Consider the following 14,651-nt stretch of genomic DNA (forward strand, 5'->3'; position numbering starts at 1 on the left):
CAGAGGAAGGAGGAAAAGGAAACCTGGTAGTGGAATGAGGAAATACAGGAGAGTATGCAGAGGAAGAGGATGGCAAAGAAGTGAGAAAGTCAGAGAGATGCAGAAAGTAGACAAGAGTACAAGGAGATAAGGCACAAGGTGAAGAGAGAGGTGGCGAAGGCCAAAGAAAAGGCGTATGATGAGTTATATGAGAGGTTGGACACTAAGGAGGGAGAAAAGGACCTGTACCGATTGGCTAGACAGAGGGACCGAGCTGGGAAAGATGTGCAGCAGGTTAGGGTAATAAAGGATAAAGATGGAAACATACTCACAAGCAAGGAGAGTGTATTGAGCAGATGGAAAGAGTACTTTAAGAGGCTGATGAATGAAGAGAACGAGAGAGAGAAGAGGGTGGATGATGTGGAGATAGTGAATCAGGAAGTGCAAAGGATTAGCAAGGAGGAAGTAAGGACAGCTATGAAGAAGATGAAGAATGAAAAAGCCGTTGGTCCAGATGACATACCTGTAGAAGCATGGAGGTGTTTAGGAGAGATGGCTGTGGAGTTTTTAACCAGATTGTTTTTTGGAATCTTGGAAAGTGAGAGGATGCCTGAGGAGTGGAGAAGAAGTGTACTGGTGCCAATATTTAAGAATAAGGGGGATGTGCAGGACTGCAGTAACTACAGGGGGATAAAATTGATGAGCCAGAGCATGAAGTTATGGGAAAGAGAAGTGGAAACTAGGCTAAGAAGTGAGGTGATGAGTAGTGAGCAGCAGTATGGTTTCATACAAAGAAAGAGCACCAAAGATGCAATGTTTGCTCTGAGGATGTTGATGGAGAAGTTTAGAGAAGGCCAGAAGGAGTTACATTGCGTCTTTGTGGACCTGAAGAAAGCATATGACAGGATGCCTTGAGAGGAGTTGTGTTGTATGAGGAAGTCAGTTGTGGCAAAGAAGTACATAAGAGTTGTACAGGATATGTACAAGGGAAGTGTGACCGCGGTGATGTCTGTGGTAGGAGTGATGGATGCATTCAAGGTGAAGGTGGGATTACATCAGGGATTGGCTCTGAGCCCTTTCTTATTTGCAATGGTGATGGACAGGTTGACAGACAAGATTAGACAGGAGTCCCCGTGGACTATGATGTTTGCTGATGACATTGTGATCTGTAGCGATAGTAGGGAGCAGGTTGAGGAGACCCTGGAGAGGTGGAGATATGCTCTAGAGAGGAGAGGAATGAAGGTCAGTAGGAACAAGACAGAATACATGTGTGTAAATGAGAGGGAGGTCAGTGGAATGGTGAGGATGCAAGGAGAAGAGTTGGCAAAGGTGGATGAGTTTAAATACTTGGGGTCAACAGTACAGAGTAATGGGGATTGTGAAGAGAGGTGAAATAGAGAGTGTAGGCAGGATGCAATGGGTGGAGAAGAGTGTCAGGAGTGATTTGTGACAGACGGATATCAGCAAGAGTGTAAGGGAAGGTCTCCAGGACGGTAGTGAGACCAGCTATGTTATATGGGTTGGAGACGGTGGCACTGACCAGAAAGCAGGAGACAGAGCTGGAGGTAGCAGAGTTAAAGATGCTAAGATTTGCATTGGGTGTGTGTACATTATGAGTACATTAGAGGGTCAGCTCAAGTTGGACGGTTGGGAGACAAAGTCAGAGAAGCGAGATTGCGTTGGTTTGGACATGTGCAGAGGAGAGATGCTGGGCATATTAGGAGAAGGATGCTAAGGATAGAGCTGCCAGGTAAGAGAAAAAGAGGAAGGCCTAAGAGAAGGTTTATGGATGTGGTGAGAGAGGACATGCAGGTGATGGGTGTAACAGAAGAAGAGGCAGAGGACAGAAAGATATGGAAGAAGATGATCCGCTGTGGCAACCCCTAATGGGAGCAGCCGAAAGAAGACGAAGAAGAAGCTTTACAATAGTGGCTGCATTGTTTGATAATTAGGATCTTATATGTGACTAATTGCTATTTATGAGGCAAGTTTTAGGTGGCAATAGTGCACAATTAATGCTCATGATAAATATAATGTAAAATACAATTTTAGTTATGCAGTCCCTATTCCAAAGTTCAAGACATCATAAAGCACATTTTTGGAGATAATACATTTCTTGGATTGCAATAATGCAGAAATACATGCACAACAAAAGCATTATTTTATTTAGTTATAATATGGAAATTAAATACAGTATGTTGAGTTCTAATTTATTGCAATGATCTATTAAACTGTTAACAAAAAGTATATTGTTGAGTGAAAATGAATTTTACAGCCACTTCTAAATGAAACCTAAATCGAAATATAAAAAAATAATTTGTAATAATTCACTCCATGCCTGTTTGGTTCAACATTTAATAGAGGTACCTTTGGACAAACTTAAAACCATAAATATTTTGGAAATTATCATCTACAAGCTTTACATATCTGGACACTAGTTTTTGCCAAAAGTCCCCCAAGCTAAATGGATACCATTGGAGTAAAGCAGTTTTTAACTCATTTCTATATATTAGGGTCACATTTTTGACTAGGTCAATGCATAAAATATAAACACATTCCAATGTACCTTTTGCAGATTTTTTTCGGTCACCGGAGTGTGCACAACTTTGATCCCCCCATTTTCTACTCATAGTTAGAACTAATACCTATCCCAGCTTCACTGGGCACACAGCAGGAATCAACAGTGAATGTAGTGCCAGTCTATTGCAGGGCACACCCACATCCACATTCATTCATATTTTGATTGTTGTGACCTGCCATTCAACTTAATGTGCGCTTTTTTGAGATGTGTTAGAGAAACATAAACAAGCAGAATATGCAACCTCCACACAGACAGAAACTGGGCCAAGATTCATTATCATTACTTGAAAATGAGAGTTCACATTAAGATCTCAAGATGCTGGACTGCTTATGATTCTAAGGATTAACAAAAGAAAAGTGGGAGGCTGAGTTTTTTGTTAAAGAGCCCCAAACCTGTGGAATGGTCTTCCTGCTACTATAAATGATGCCACTTCTGTCTCAACTTTTAAATTTAGGCTGAAGACCCATTACTTTACTCTAGCATACCCTGCATAGTGCTGCTGATTAGTTGTGCATACTGCAACTCTATGGTTAGTCATTAGTGCTAAAATATAAGTATTACATTATTTACAAACTGGTACTAATGCTTGCCTATTGTGTTTCTCTTCTTTGTGTTATATGTTGTTGTTGTTATTGTTGATTCTAGAGCTGTGAAGCAGCAGAGAAACCACTACAGCACAATTCCACTCAAATTGATAAGATCCAGCCATCCATCCATTATCCAACCCGCTATATCCTAACTGCAGGGTCACAGGGGTCTGCTGGAGCCAGTCCCAGCCAACATGTGGCGCAAGGCAGGAAACAAACCCCGGGCAGGGCACCAGCCCACCGCAGGGCACACACACCAAGCACACAGTAGGGACAATTTCGGATTGCCAATGCACCTGCATGTCTTTGGACTGTGGGAGGGAACAGGAGCTCCCGGAGGAAACCCACGCAGACACGGGGACAACATGCAAACTCCACGCAGGGAGGACCTGGGAAGCGAACCCAGGTCTCCTAACTGCGAGGCAGCAGCGCTACCACTGCAAATCGATAAGATACATACAAATATTTCCATGTTATGCAAAATACTAAATTATTCTGTTTAGAGCACTGCTCACTTATACATCTTATACTAAAATGAATGAGTAAGTGACCCACCGTACTTACACATATTCAAACAGTTTACTTATTTCGACGAGTGTGTAAATAACATTCAGAAAAGGAAATGATATAGAATAAGTATACAGAAAATGATGCATGTAAACGTTTAACATCACAACAATGAATACAAATCTTTTCCCAGATGTTTTGTCAACTGCATCCAGACTTTCCCAGAGTTTCTTTGTAGCTTAGCTATCCATTTTGTTTCAGCAGCAATGATCAATATGATCTACATGATAATATCAGGTTTTTGCTAAAGTTGTTGTTTAGCTGCTGAGGTCAAAAAGTCAATTTTATTCCCATCGGTCCATAAAATGGCCCACAATTTGTCTCAGAGCCTTACATGTGTCTTCTGTCAAATAAAGGTTAATTTAATTTTGCACTTATATAATGTGAAATTTTATGACTTGCCTGACTAATGTTTGTATACAGACTTTCTATTGTCTTAGCCATTGCCAGCTACCATTGGCATTTTATTGACATCCTTGACCACGGCCCTTCTCATCCAGAGAATTTTAGGATGTCCTGCTCTACAGCAATATTGACAGCTGTAGAAATTTTCTTGTATTTTTCACTTATTTGCTGCACCAATAAACTGTTGGGCTTCCCAGAGAGGAGTATATTTAACTTACACTCATGGGAAAGACTTTACCATTAAACTAGTTATGTCACTTTGGAAGATAACTTGTCACACCAGAGCCTATTTTAGGGTATCATAACAAAAGAAATGAACACTTAATGACATCAATTGGTTTTTGTTTTTGTGTACTTATCTGTAAAATTTTGTTTTCTCTTTATCATAATGCATTATTTTTTTTCTGTTGAGCAACCCTAACAATAAACATTAATGTTATGTTGTATAACTGCCCTTTGATGAAATGCCACCCTGTCCGGGGCTGGTTCCTACCTTGTGTAAATACTGCTTGGATGGGCTCAGGGCCCCACCACTACTATAAATCAAATAAAGTGTGTTTAAAGAGTGTGGTGTTATTTTGCAACACAATACAATATGATAAAAACTAAGAGGGTCATAACTAGGAGCCCCAAAGCATTTTCAAAAATGCCCATGAGAGGGGGAAATTCCATCAAAAACCCCAGCTAGTCACATAAAGGAACTTGTAAAATCTTTATAAAAGATTTATTGTTCACAAAAAATGTTCTTCAAGAGCAATGAAGCTCTGTACAGAGCTAAAGACAATAGGATTTGTCCAAAACAATAAGGCAATCCTATACAACAAATAGTTCCAATACAAAATCCCAAGAAAAGTCCAAATTTAAAGCAAAATCTAAAAACTCTGGTAACCTCAAACCATTTTTGAATTCATACAGTAAAAGGCACAAGAACTCACCAATCCTAAGCATATTGGAAGTGAACCGCCAGGAACTGTGGGAGACCCTCCAGATTTATAGGACGGAGGGCACTTTCTAGAAGGTATTGGTAGGTAGCCCCACCACAAAACACATGGAACATAACAGGTTTAGATACACATACATAAAATGTAAACAATAATGCAGATCATAAACAAAACAAATAGTAACACATGCAAATAAATAAAAAGTGTACAACAGAGACACAAAACATGTATTTGAACCTCAACCAGTGGAGAAACCCTCGCAGAAATATGACAAATACTGTTTTACACATGTACTAGAAAACAACTCTAGAAATAGATATGAGACCTATTTTGCGTCAACAAAATGTGCAATATGTATGAGTAGGCTTTGGTTGGTAGCTAAAAAAAAAGCAGCAACCATACATTCAGCAAGTAATTTTGTCACATGTCTCATTTGTGTCTTCATTCAGGTTCATCTGGTGACCTGTTCTGCATTCCTCAGTTCTGCTAACAAGTTTGAATTCCTGGATCTAGGATATGTAAGTACCTTTGCTGTCTAATTAGACCACTCAGTGTATGCCTTCTGTCATCATGGCCTGACACTCCTCATTTGTGCATACGTTTTGAACCAGGGATGATTTCCATCATAGCAGCTGTAAGCCACAATGGGACCAGACTATAGTGATGCACTAAAGAGCACCTGGACATCTGCCCAGCTTGCTGGCATGTGATGCCCTTCCCCCAGTTTTATTGAGCTGGTCACCTCCCTCTTAAAGCAGTAGGTTGACTGGAACCAAGATTCCTGGAAAGAGCAGGTTTCTATGAATTTAGGGCAGTGCTTTAACCTTGATGGAGGACAGGCATGGGCGGAGGAAAAAAAAGTGAAGCTTTCAGGCGACACAGCTTGCTTGTAAAAGAGCCTGGACAACACAGAGCAAGAGACAAATGCTGTGAATGCTGGAGTTTGGTTGTCAGAGGCTTGACTTTATCTTAAACATACTAGACAGGACCAGTAGGTTAAGCAGCAGGAGCTCTTATGATCTGGACTACTTTTTTGTGTCTTATGTGTAGCAGCTCATGGAGAGACTGAAGAAGATTGTGAAGCTGCCACATCGGCTGAAGCCAAGCCAGAGTAGCAAGGTGAGTGAACACAGAGGACATGACCAGTTTCTAAATACTATCCTCTGAGTGCCTTTTACTTTGGAAGTAACTTAGTAAGGAATAACCAAGCTTGGTAGTTTTTTTTCAGGTTTACAAGTAAGTGAATAGACTGGATGCTGTCTTAATCTTAGCCAATGAGATACTCCCATGGCTTTTCTTTGCTGACATATATAGCCCCTCTGGATGGTGCCGAGGATTGATCCAGACTTGGCATGAGATACGTTCTGACTGCCCATTGGATCTGACATGCCTTTAACCCTGCTTTCTTGTGTGTGCAGATCAACACTGATTACCGCTCAGAGTTTGCACGCTGTCTGGAGCCTCTGCTCATATTGAATCATCGCCGGTCAGTTTCCCTAACAGGAAATAGTGGGGCCTCTGGAATGTCCGGTACCAGCAGCCTGTATGTTAACACCATTTATTGTCTTTTAAACATATTATTGAATTAAAAGTTTGATATAGAGACAGGTGTTTCACAGTTGCAGAGGTTGTGTGTTGGTTACAGTTAACTTCTTTTGAAGAAGAGAGTGGCAAGCACAGATTATAACAGAACCATCCTATGTACATAATTCAAGGTGACAAAGGTATGCAATGAGCTAGTCAATGACCATCAGATGGTACACATTCTCCTAAGAGGCTCTCTCTTTGCCAGCATATTAACAGAGTGTGACTTGTTCTTTCATTGTCCCACCCTGCTAGAAGCCCATACTATTTTTATCAGGATTTCACAGAACTCTCCAGTACAAGACTTTAAGAGGGCAGCACATATAAATTTAGTACCAATGACATCTGTCTCCCTTTGTATGCCTTAAATTGGTAGAGTCTAGGATGCTTACACATAGCTTAATTGACCAATAAGCAGTAGTGTTTGGAAGTGTACAGCAGACCTGGCTGCCAGCCTTGCACCCAATATACAAGGGGTCATCTTTGTCTCACATATTAATATAGAACTTAGGGATGTCAGAAAGAAAGATGCATCAGGTAAAAAAGCTGCATGTACAACCCAACTTAGCTGCTTTTATTTAGGATTCATTAATATTATCTAAAGAGTGCCTGTTATACAAAGTCCACAGTATCACCTGCTACCAAACATTTTTACTCTGCTCTTTTTTCAGCCTTCAGTCGTCACTGGTTGTACCCTGCCACTCCCCGTCTACCAGTGACATGTCCTTATCTGCATCCGTCGTTCGCAAGCCAACGTCACACCGCTACATTAGCACCAAAGTTCTGCTGGCTGAGGGGACAGAGACATCATTCACTGAACATTGCCGCAACTATGAGAACACCTACCGGGTAAGAAGGGTCAATGAATCAATGCTCCAGATCTTGATATAAAAAGAAGAAGATTCACTTAAAACTGGATAAATAAGAATGTAGTTGCATATTATTAATGTCAGGTGTATAAGGATATCGTATGCAAAACAAATATTTATGTAATGTTAATAAATGTAAAGTCTATTGATAAGGAAAATAATGCACAAGAAACAAAGATAATTCAAATTAAATAAACAAATTCTGTCTACTCATTTGTAATTTGAGTACTCTAGCACTCGTGCCTGTCTTAGTCTCAACCCTGGCTTGCAAAATGGAAAGGTTACTCCATACCTCAAATGTAGTTGGAGTTCTCCTTCATAACAGCTCTCCTGGGTGCATTTTGTTTCTCTTGTGATTAAGCACACGGAGAACAGATTGTATACTTGTCTACCCTCCAGACTCTTCAAACTGAGATCCAGAAGTTGAAGGACCAGGTGCAAGAAATCCATCGGGATTTGACCAGGCACCACTCACTCATTAAGACAGACACCATGGCTGAAATCATGCAGAAGTCACTGCAGATAGATGTCCAGATAGCATCAGAATACTCTTCTGTGGAGATGATGAGGACTATGTTCGAAGAGGTAAATATTGGATAGAGACCCATTCTCTCTTCAAGGTTTTGTGATGCACAGATGGAATATTTGTACCCAAGAAAAACACCCATTAAATTATACTAACAGAACCTCTCTGCTGTTATCCTTTAGATCTGGGAGGAAACTCTGCAAAGAGTGGCAAATGAGCAAGAAATTTATGAAGGTAAAGTACAATCAAATTTCTTTAGACTGCATGGCACCCCTGCATCAGGTCGTTCTATAGGGAAAAAGGAGGCACTGCTATTTCCTAAGTTTCTATCATGCATAAAACATCTGTAGTAGATTGCTTAGCACTCTTTCTTAACAGCCTGAGGCACCTGGACAACGTCTGTGTGGGGTTTGCACATTTTTTCCAGACTCTTCATGTGTTTCCTTTCACTGCTTTAAAATGCCTTGTGACCCTGTGACATACAAAGGTAAATCAAAAAGTAAAGGCAATTTAATAACTGCAATGGTTAAAATCTGACACAATACAACATGTTCACAATGATTTATGGGAAGTTTGACCATGCACAGCACAGCATTGTGCCATTAGTCTAGCTGAAGCCAAGGTCAGATGAACATGGACACTCCGCTGCACCATTGTTGAACAACGCACTGTAGTGATAATGAGATTTCTTTAGACAGGGGGAGTGAAACCTGCTGAAATTCATTGGAGGATGTTGGCTCATTATGGAAGTGAAAACAGCATGACTCTGTGAAAAGTTTATGAATGGGCAGAGAAGGTTAATGAGGGAAGAACAAGTGTAACTCACGAAGCTCAATCTGGTCAACCATTAACATCATGCACACAAGCTCACATTGACACGGCCAGTGCCTTCATCAGAAAAGACTGGCAGATTACTTTGTCCATCTGCATATCCGCTATGGATCTGGACATGCCGTAGTGAATGATGACTTGGGGTACCATAAAGTTTCCACAAAATGGGTACCCAAACAACTTGCTGATCTGTACAATCCAACATCCTTTGGTGAATTTCATCAAGTTTCATTACCTCTACAAGTAAACCTCGCTATGATGCATCATTCAACAATGGTTCAATTACACTGAGAAGTGTCCATGTTCATCTGACCTAGGCTTCAACTAGACTAATGGCAGAGCACACTTGTGCTCAGACTACCCATAAGCCATCACAGACGTGTTGTATTGTGTCAATTTCTATCTGTTGCAATTATGGCATCATTTTCAAATTGCCTTTACTTTTTTACTTACCCTCATAAAAAAAACAGGCTCAGAAAAATGAAAATTTTAGTTTATTATATCAGTTGTTGATGTAACACTGCATGTGCTAATTAGTCAACTAGCCTTGGTGAGTAGCAGAGCTGCCTCACAAAAACAAAAAAGTTGTGCTATTCCTTCTACAGCTCAACTACATGATCTGCTGCAGTTAAAACAGGAGAACAGCTACCTGACAACAATCACCAAGCAGATAGGCCCCTATATCCGCTCAATCGCCAAAGTCAAGGAGCGTCTGGAGCCCAGGTAACCGACATGCTTAAGGTTTGCTGATGACCTCTCGCTAGAACATGTGAACTCAAACAGCTCTTGTTTTCTGGTGGGGCTGATATCAGTCTTGGCTGTAAGTATCTGAGAGTTTTATTAATGTGCACTTGCCTTGACATGTTTTATATCAAACCTGTTGCCAGAATGTGCCAATCCACCAGCAGTATACAAACACTCATTGGTCACAGATACCTATTGGAATATCCTCATGTCCATGTGAAAAAATCTCTTTACACAATACGTTACAAAGACAGACAGATGCCTGTAATTAAGGGTGGAAGTATTGACCTGCCTATCAGTGGTGCGCTGGTTTAGCATTATTTAAGTCCAACAAGTTAAATTTAGCCAGTTTGAAACTTTTACAACTTCAGTGAGAGAACCAAGGGATCAACTGCTTTTCAACTGGGGTTTGAACCGCGGCAAAACACTTTTCTGACTAAAATGGGTCTTTCTAAACACAGTTACTGGGAGCTCCATAGCAGCTGGATTTAAGTGAAGCCAGCCTTTTATCAACAGTCAGTTTGCCATTAACTGGAACAGAGACAAGGCGTTCATTTATTCTCATTTTTTCTATTTATTTCTAAATTTTTGTGCGTGATAAAAAATGTGGAAATCACATATTTACAATTTATGTAGAGAAATCGTTAATGCTCTCAACCATTCTTTTGTTTATACCAGTACATACAGTAACACATGCTAATCAGTTTCTAACCTGGTGCCATGCATATCTTTGCTAAATTCTTCCATCCATCTATCTATGTCCCAAGCCCTTTTCCAGGGCAGGGTTGCAGGGTACAAGGCAGGTAAAACACATGGGCAGGGCACCAGTCCACTTCAGCAACGCCAGTTCACCTAAGTTGCATTGCTAACTTCTTTTGAAATGTAAACATATGTACAAACATTTCAGAATTGATATACTGTAGTATAATTAAATGGAGAAACATGCTTAGACAGGAGATTCACTCGAACGGACAAATTAACCTCTGATTAAAAAAATAAAAAAAAAACTGGTTATAAGGAAAAGTAGCCATTTCATGGATACTTCCTAAGGGTTGAGTTGGAGAAACCTTGTCTTAGGGTGTCCTGTAAGATGGTGCCAACAGCTTGAGAAATTAGAAACAATGTCAGCTAAACAAAAAGTCTTTTCAGAGTAACAGCATACCAGCTAGAGTAGTCATCTACATGTAATAAATGCAATGGCCACTATATTAGTGTTCCCTCAAGAACAGCTCAAGTTCTTTTGGTTCGTGGATTCAAGAAAAAAATTGAGATTTGTCAGACTAGGTGACACATTTCCAACCTTCAGTTGTCCAGCCACTTTCCCACAGGAGCCTCATGTTCCTATTCTTAGCTAACAGGAGTGGCACTCTTCTGCTGTAGTTTAACCACACTAAGGTCCAACAAATTGTGCATTCAAAGATGTCCTTCTTCAGTCCATTGTTTTAAAGAGCTGTTACTTGTTTGTGGTCATTCTCTTATGGCCTATTGCATTAGCAAGGTGGTTTTGCTCACAGAAATGCAAGTTTTTTGCAACATTCTTTGTAAAGACTGCAGTGAATAACAATCTCAGGAGAGAAGTTCTTTCTGTGATGATGAAAACACTATAAATGGAATCAAAATCATACAACAGTCAAGATCTATTAGATCACGCTTGTTCATATATTTAGTAAAATAACCATTAAACTTCTTTACCTTTGCAATCACAAATTGTTTGACTTGTGCCAACTGGGTGTATATTGTGTATGTTAAATAAATTACTCACTGGAATTGAACATAGTTACAGTCCAGTGCCTTAGCCATAAATGCTTTACAAATGTGAGGAGCTTATTCTATCTACAATCTTCTAGAGAGCTTGTAAATAATAAATGTAAAAATATGTTAAATATATTTAGTTTAGTTTAAAAGACAATAAAGTATTATGTACAACTAAAGAACTGGGTAGTTTGTCCCATAGTTGCACCTTTTCACTCTTAAATGCAAGATTCTCTTCCTTTAATATCTGAAGGGAAAATAAATCTACACTAGCGTAAACCTATTCTCATCACCACTTTCTGTACACAGAGCAAATGAGCGCAAGGAGACTAAGGATGACCGCACAGAGACCATGCTGAAAATCTATGAGGAAGGTGCCATGTGTGGAGAAATGCAGCTCAGGTGATTTTTACTGTAGTCTTTTAAACATAACTAAAATGACAGGACATGTTGCTGTAAACAATAAAACAACAAGTTGTTAATGCTGTGGTTCCTGACATTATAACGTAACTGAACTTCTCATTCATGTTTCTGTTAAGAGTTAAATTTTGTATTTCTTATACTATTGTTACCTTATTGTCTCAAACCATATTTTGCCCTCTTCATTTATGGGATGGAGGAGCTGGGTGTGGGATGACTGTCAGTAAAAAGCTATTTATATACCTATTGCATTACTCACATACGTATTTCTCTTGAGCACAGACATTCATGGAGTGATCCCTGAGCACCTAGCATCAAATTTGTCTTATAGAACCTTTTCGTTTAAACTTACTGTATACACGTTGTTTTGTCCAAGGAATGACACATCAACTGTTGCAGATGAAAATCGAGAGAAGCTGATTGACAACAGGACTCTAAATATGCTGGTGGAAGAGGTAGGGTTAAAGACCAAAGACTATTACCGGCCTGGAAAGCAGAAGAATACTGTGGCAGTATAAGAGATACAAAGAAAATTTCTGACTGAAAAGCAGAAGTCTCAAGTTCAGTAGAACTGGTCTGTTACAGCAGGGATAACTTTAGGCTCTATATCCATCATTACTGACACCTTTTAGTCGCAACTCTTCTTGTCATGTTTATGATTTGCAGCAAGAGTTCCACTTTGAGACTGCAGTGCTTGGATGTTCTCTATTTCCTGTTTATGTTTGAATATTCATGTATAAAGACAACTGTTGGAAAGACATTTGAAAAAGATAATAGAAAGGACAACATGAATGGGGGAGGTTTCTAAAATATTGTGGGTTCAAGCAGCCTGTAAGTATCACCCACGACGATTTGATAAAGGATTGGCATTTGTAATAGATTAAGAGTATCTATCCAAGTGCAGATCACACACAAAAGATATTATAAAGTAAACTTCCCTTTAAGTAATTATAACAAAAACAAGTTAAAAGAAATGCATCTAGACTTCATAATGGAAGGGTAAAAGCAAACATAGAGCAAGTTTGTGTTACATCTTTAAGTGACTCTCATGCTACCTTACATCCAGGTCCTCAGAATTCACTGGGTTTGGAAAAAAAACACATTAGTAAAAACAGCAGGTAAAGGACACAATGACTGTAAACCTGACACATGAAGACTCGTCCAAGAAGTTACTGGACTGGCAAGCCAAAGGAACATTTTGGTATTACTGATGAAAGCACAGATCATCTACACTTCTAAAAAAAATGTAAAACTACTTTTGATTTGCAAACCTCAGATTTACTTTGCATTTGCACTATTAAATAGTCATGATATTTTAAATGACAGCACAAAAGTTTGGAGATGAAGTTGTGTATGACATCTAAACATAACATTGTAAGAGTTCTAGTGATTTAAAGGTGCAAGTTATACATCAAAGCCTGGAGTTTTGTATAAAAAAAAAAAAAAAAAAAAACAACGAAAACTGCAAACATGCGACGTAAGATGCAGTATTTAAAAAAAATAAAAATAAAAAACTGAAAATAAATTTTAAATCTATTTTATGCATATATATACACACATATTATATAAATATATATATTTACTCACACATACATACACTTATTTATACACATACACATTACATATATATGTGTATATATATATATATATATATATATACACATACATATCACACATACAGTACATACACACACATATATAATATATAAACACATACATATACACAGAATATATAAACATGCATACTATATATATGTACACTACCAGTCAAAAGGTTTATAACATCTCAGTTCTAAATACAATTTCTCAGTGTTTCAAATAAAAAATAAGTCAAAGAATCATTAAGTGTAGAAAATTTTATTCAAATGTTCGATTCATCAAAGTAACCACCTTTTTCTCATTTAACAGCCAAACTGTGGTAACTCCTTTGATTCAGTTTGTCAGTCACTGTGTGCAAGTCACCCACTCTGCCTCCATCAAAAGAACCCCAGACCATCACACTTTCTCTTCCATGTTTAACAGTTGGCACCACATACTGAAGAACACTCCTTTCACCAACTCAGTGGCATACAAACACCCTGCATGTTAAACCGAAGATTTCAAATTCTGATTAATCGATCCATAAGACCTTCTTCCAGTCTGCAGTAGTCCACAGCCAGTATTTCACGGCTCCTCTTCAAAATAGAAACAGAGACTTGCAGTTTTTCATCACTGTTAAGCTGTGCTTGAAGCTGTTGTGTCTGTCACACACGCTGGTGACCCTCAGAAACTTGTCTTCTGATTGGGTTGTGACTTTGGGCCTGTCAGAGTTTCTTCCAGTTTCCAATCGTCTTTGGATTGTGCAGGACATTGTACTCACTGACACTTATGTATTGTTTTTTTTTTGCAGTTTCTCTAAATGAAAGACCTACACTTCGGCAATAATGCTTTGTCTCATTTAATTTGTTAATTTGACATTTTCTTGCTTTTATCACTGGAATTTATAACTTTCTACAGTGTAATATTGTCCAAGGAGTACTTCAGAGGGTGTAGTAACACAGTCTATTCAAACTCTGTTTTAAGACAGAGGGTTTTTAAGTAATAAACAAAAGTTGGGACACCTATGCAAACGGTTTGCTTCAAATTGCAAGGCTTACTTAACTTTTATTGCTGCAGAACATCTGTAAGTTGTGAATTAGTTTTTCCCTGAAGAAGGCCCATTTGTAATATTCTGAAATTTCCCTTTTTTCAGTTTTTGCTCACCTAAACTTTAAATTTAAACCTCTGGCAGTTTACTGCTTACCTTTTCACCATTGTAGGTTATTCATTGCATTTCAACTGATGAAATTAGAAGAAAAACAGGGAAAACAGAAATGTTCTAAAAGT

At 38.9% G+C, this 14,651-nt stretch overlaps 1 protein-coding gene across 3 annotated transcripts in view; it reads left to right on the top strand.

The window, feature by feature from the left end:
- Positions 1-14,210, top strand: part of LOC114656035 (RING finger protein 207-like) — a 48,627-nt gene extending 34,417 nt beyond the window's left edge. For all 3 annotated transcript variants that reach the window (XM_051930882.1, XM_051930881.1, XM_051930883.1), the window contains 10 exons: positions 5,510-5,578; positions 6,111-6,179; positions 6,479-6,603; positions 7,316-7,493; positions 7,913-8,098; positions 8,222-8,273; positions 9,476-9,593; positions 11,676-11,768; positions 12,163-12,241; positions 13,695-14,210. In XM_051930882.1, the coding sequence (XP_051786842.1) occupies positions 5,510-5,578; positions 6,111-6,179; positions 6,479-6,603; positions 7,316-7,493; positions 7,913-8,098; positions 8,222-8,273; positions 9,476-9,593; positions 11,676-11,768; positions 12,163-12,241; positions 13,695-13,805 (1,080 nt within the window). In that variant the 3' untranslated portion in view covers positions 13,806-14,210. The remainder of the gene's footprint in view (positions 1-5,509; positions 5,579-6,110; positions 6,180-6,478; positions 6,604-7,315; positions 7,494-7,912; positions 8,099-8,221; positions 8,274-9,475; positions 9,594-11,675; positions 11,769-12,162; positions 12,242-13,694) is intronic.
- Positions 14,211-14,651: the final 441 nt, after the last annotated feature.

Source organism: Erpetoichthys calabaricus, chromosome 8 (genome assembly GCF_900747795.2).
Source record: "Erpetoichthys calabaricus chromosome 8, fErpCal1.3, whole genome shotgun sequence".
Classification (NCBI taxonomy): domain Eukaryota; kingdom Metazoa; phylum Chordata; class Cladistia; order Polypteriformes; family Polypteridae; genus Erpetoichthys; species Erpetoichthys calabaricus.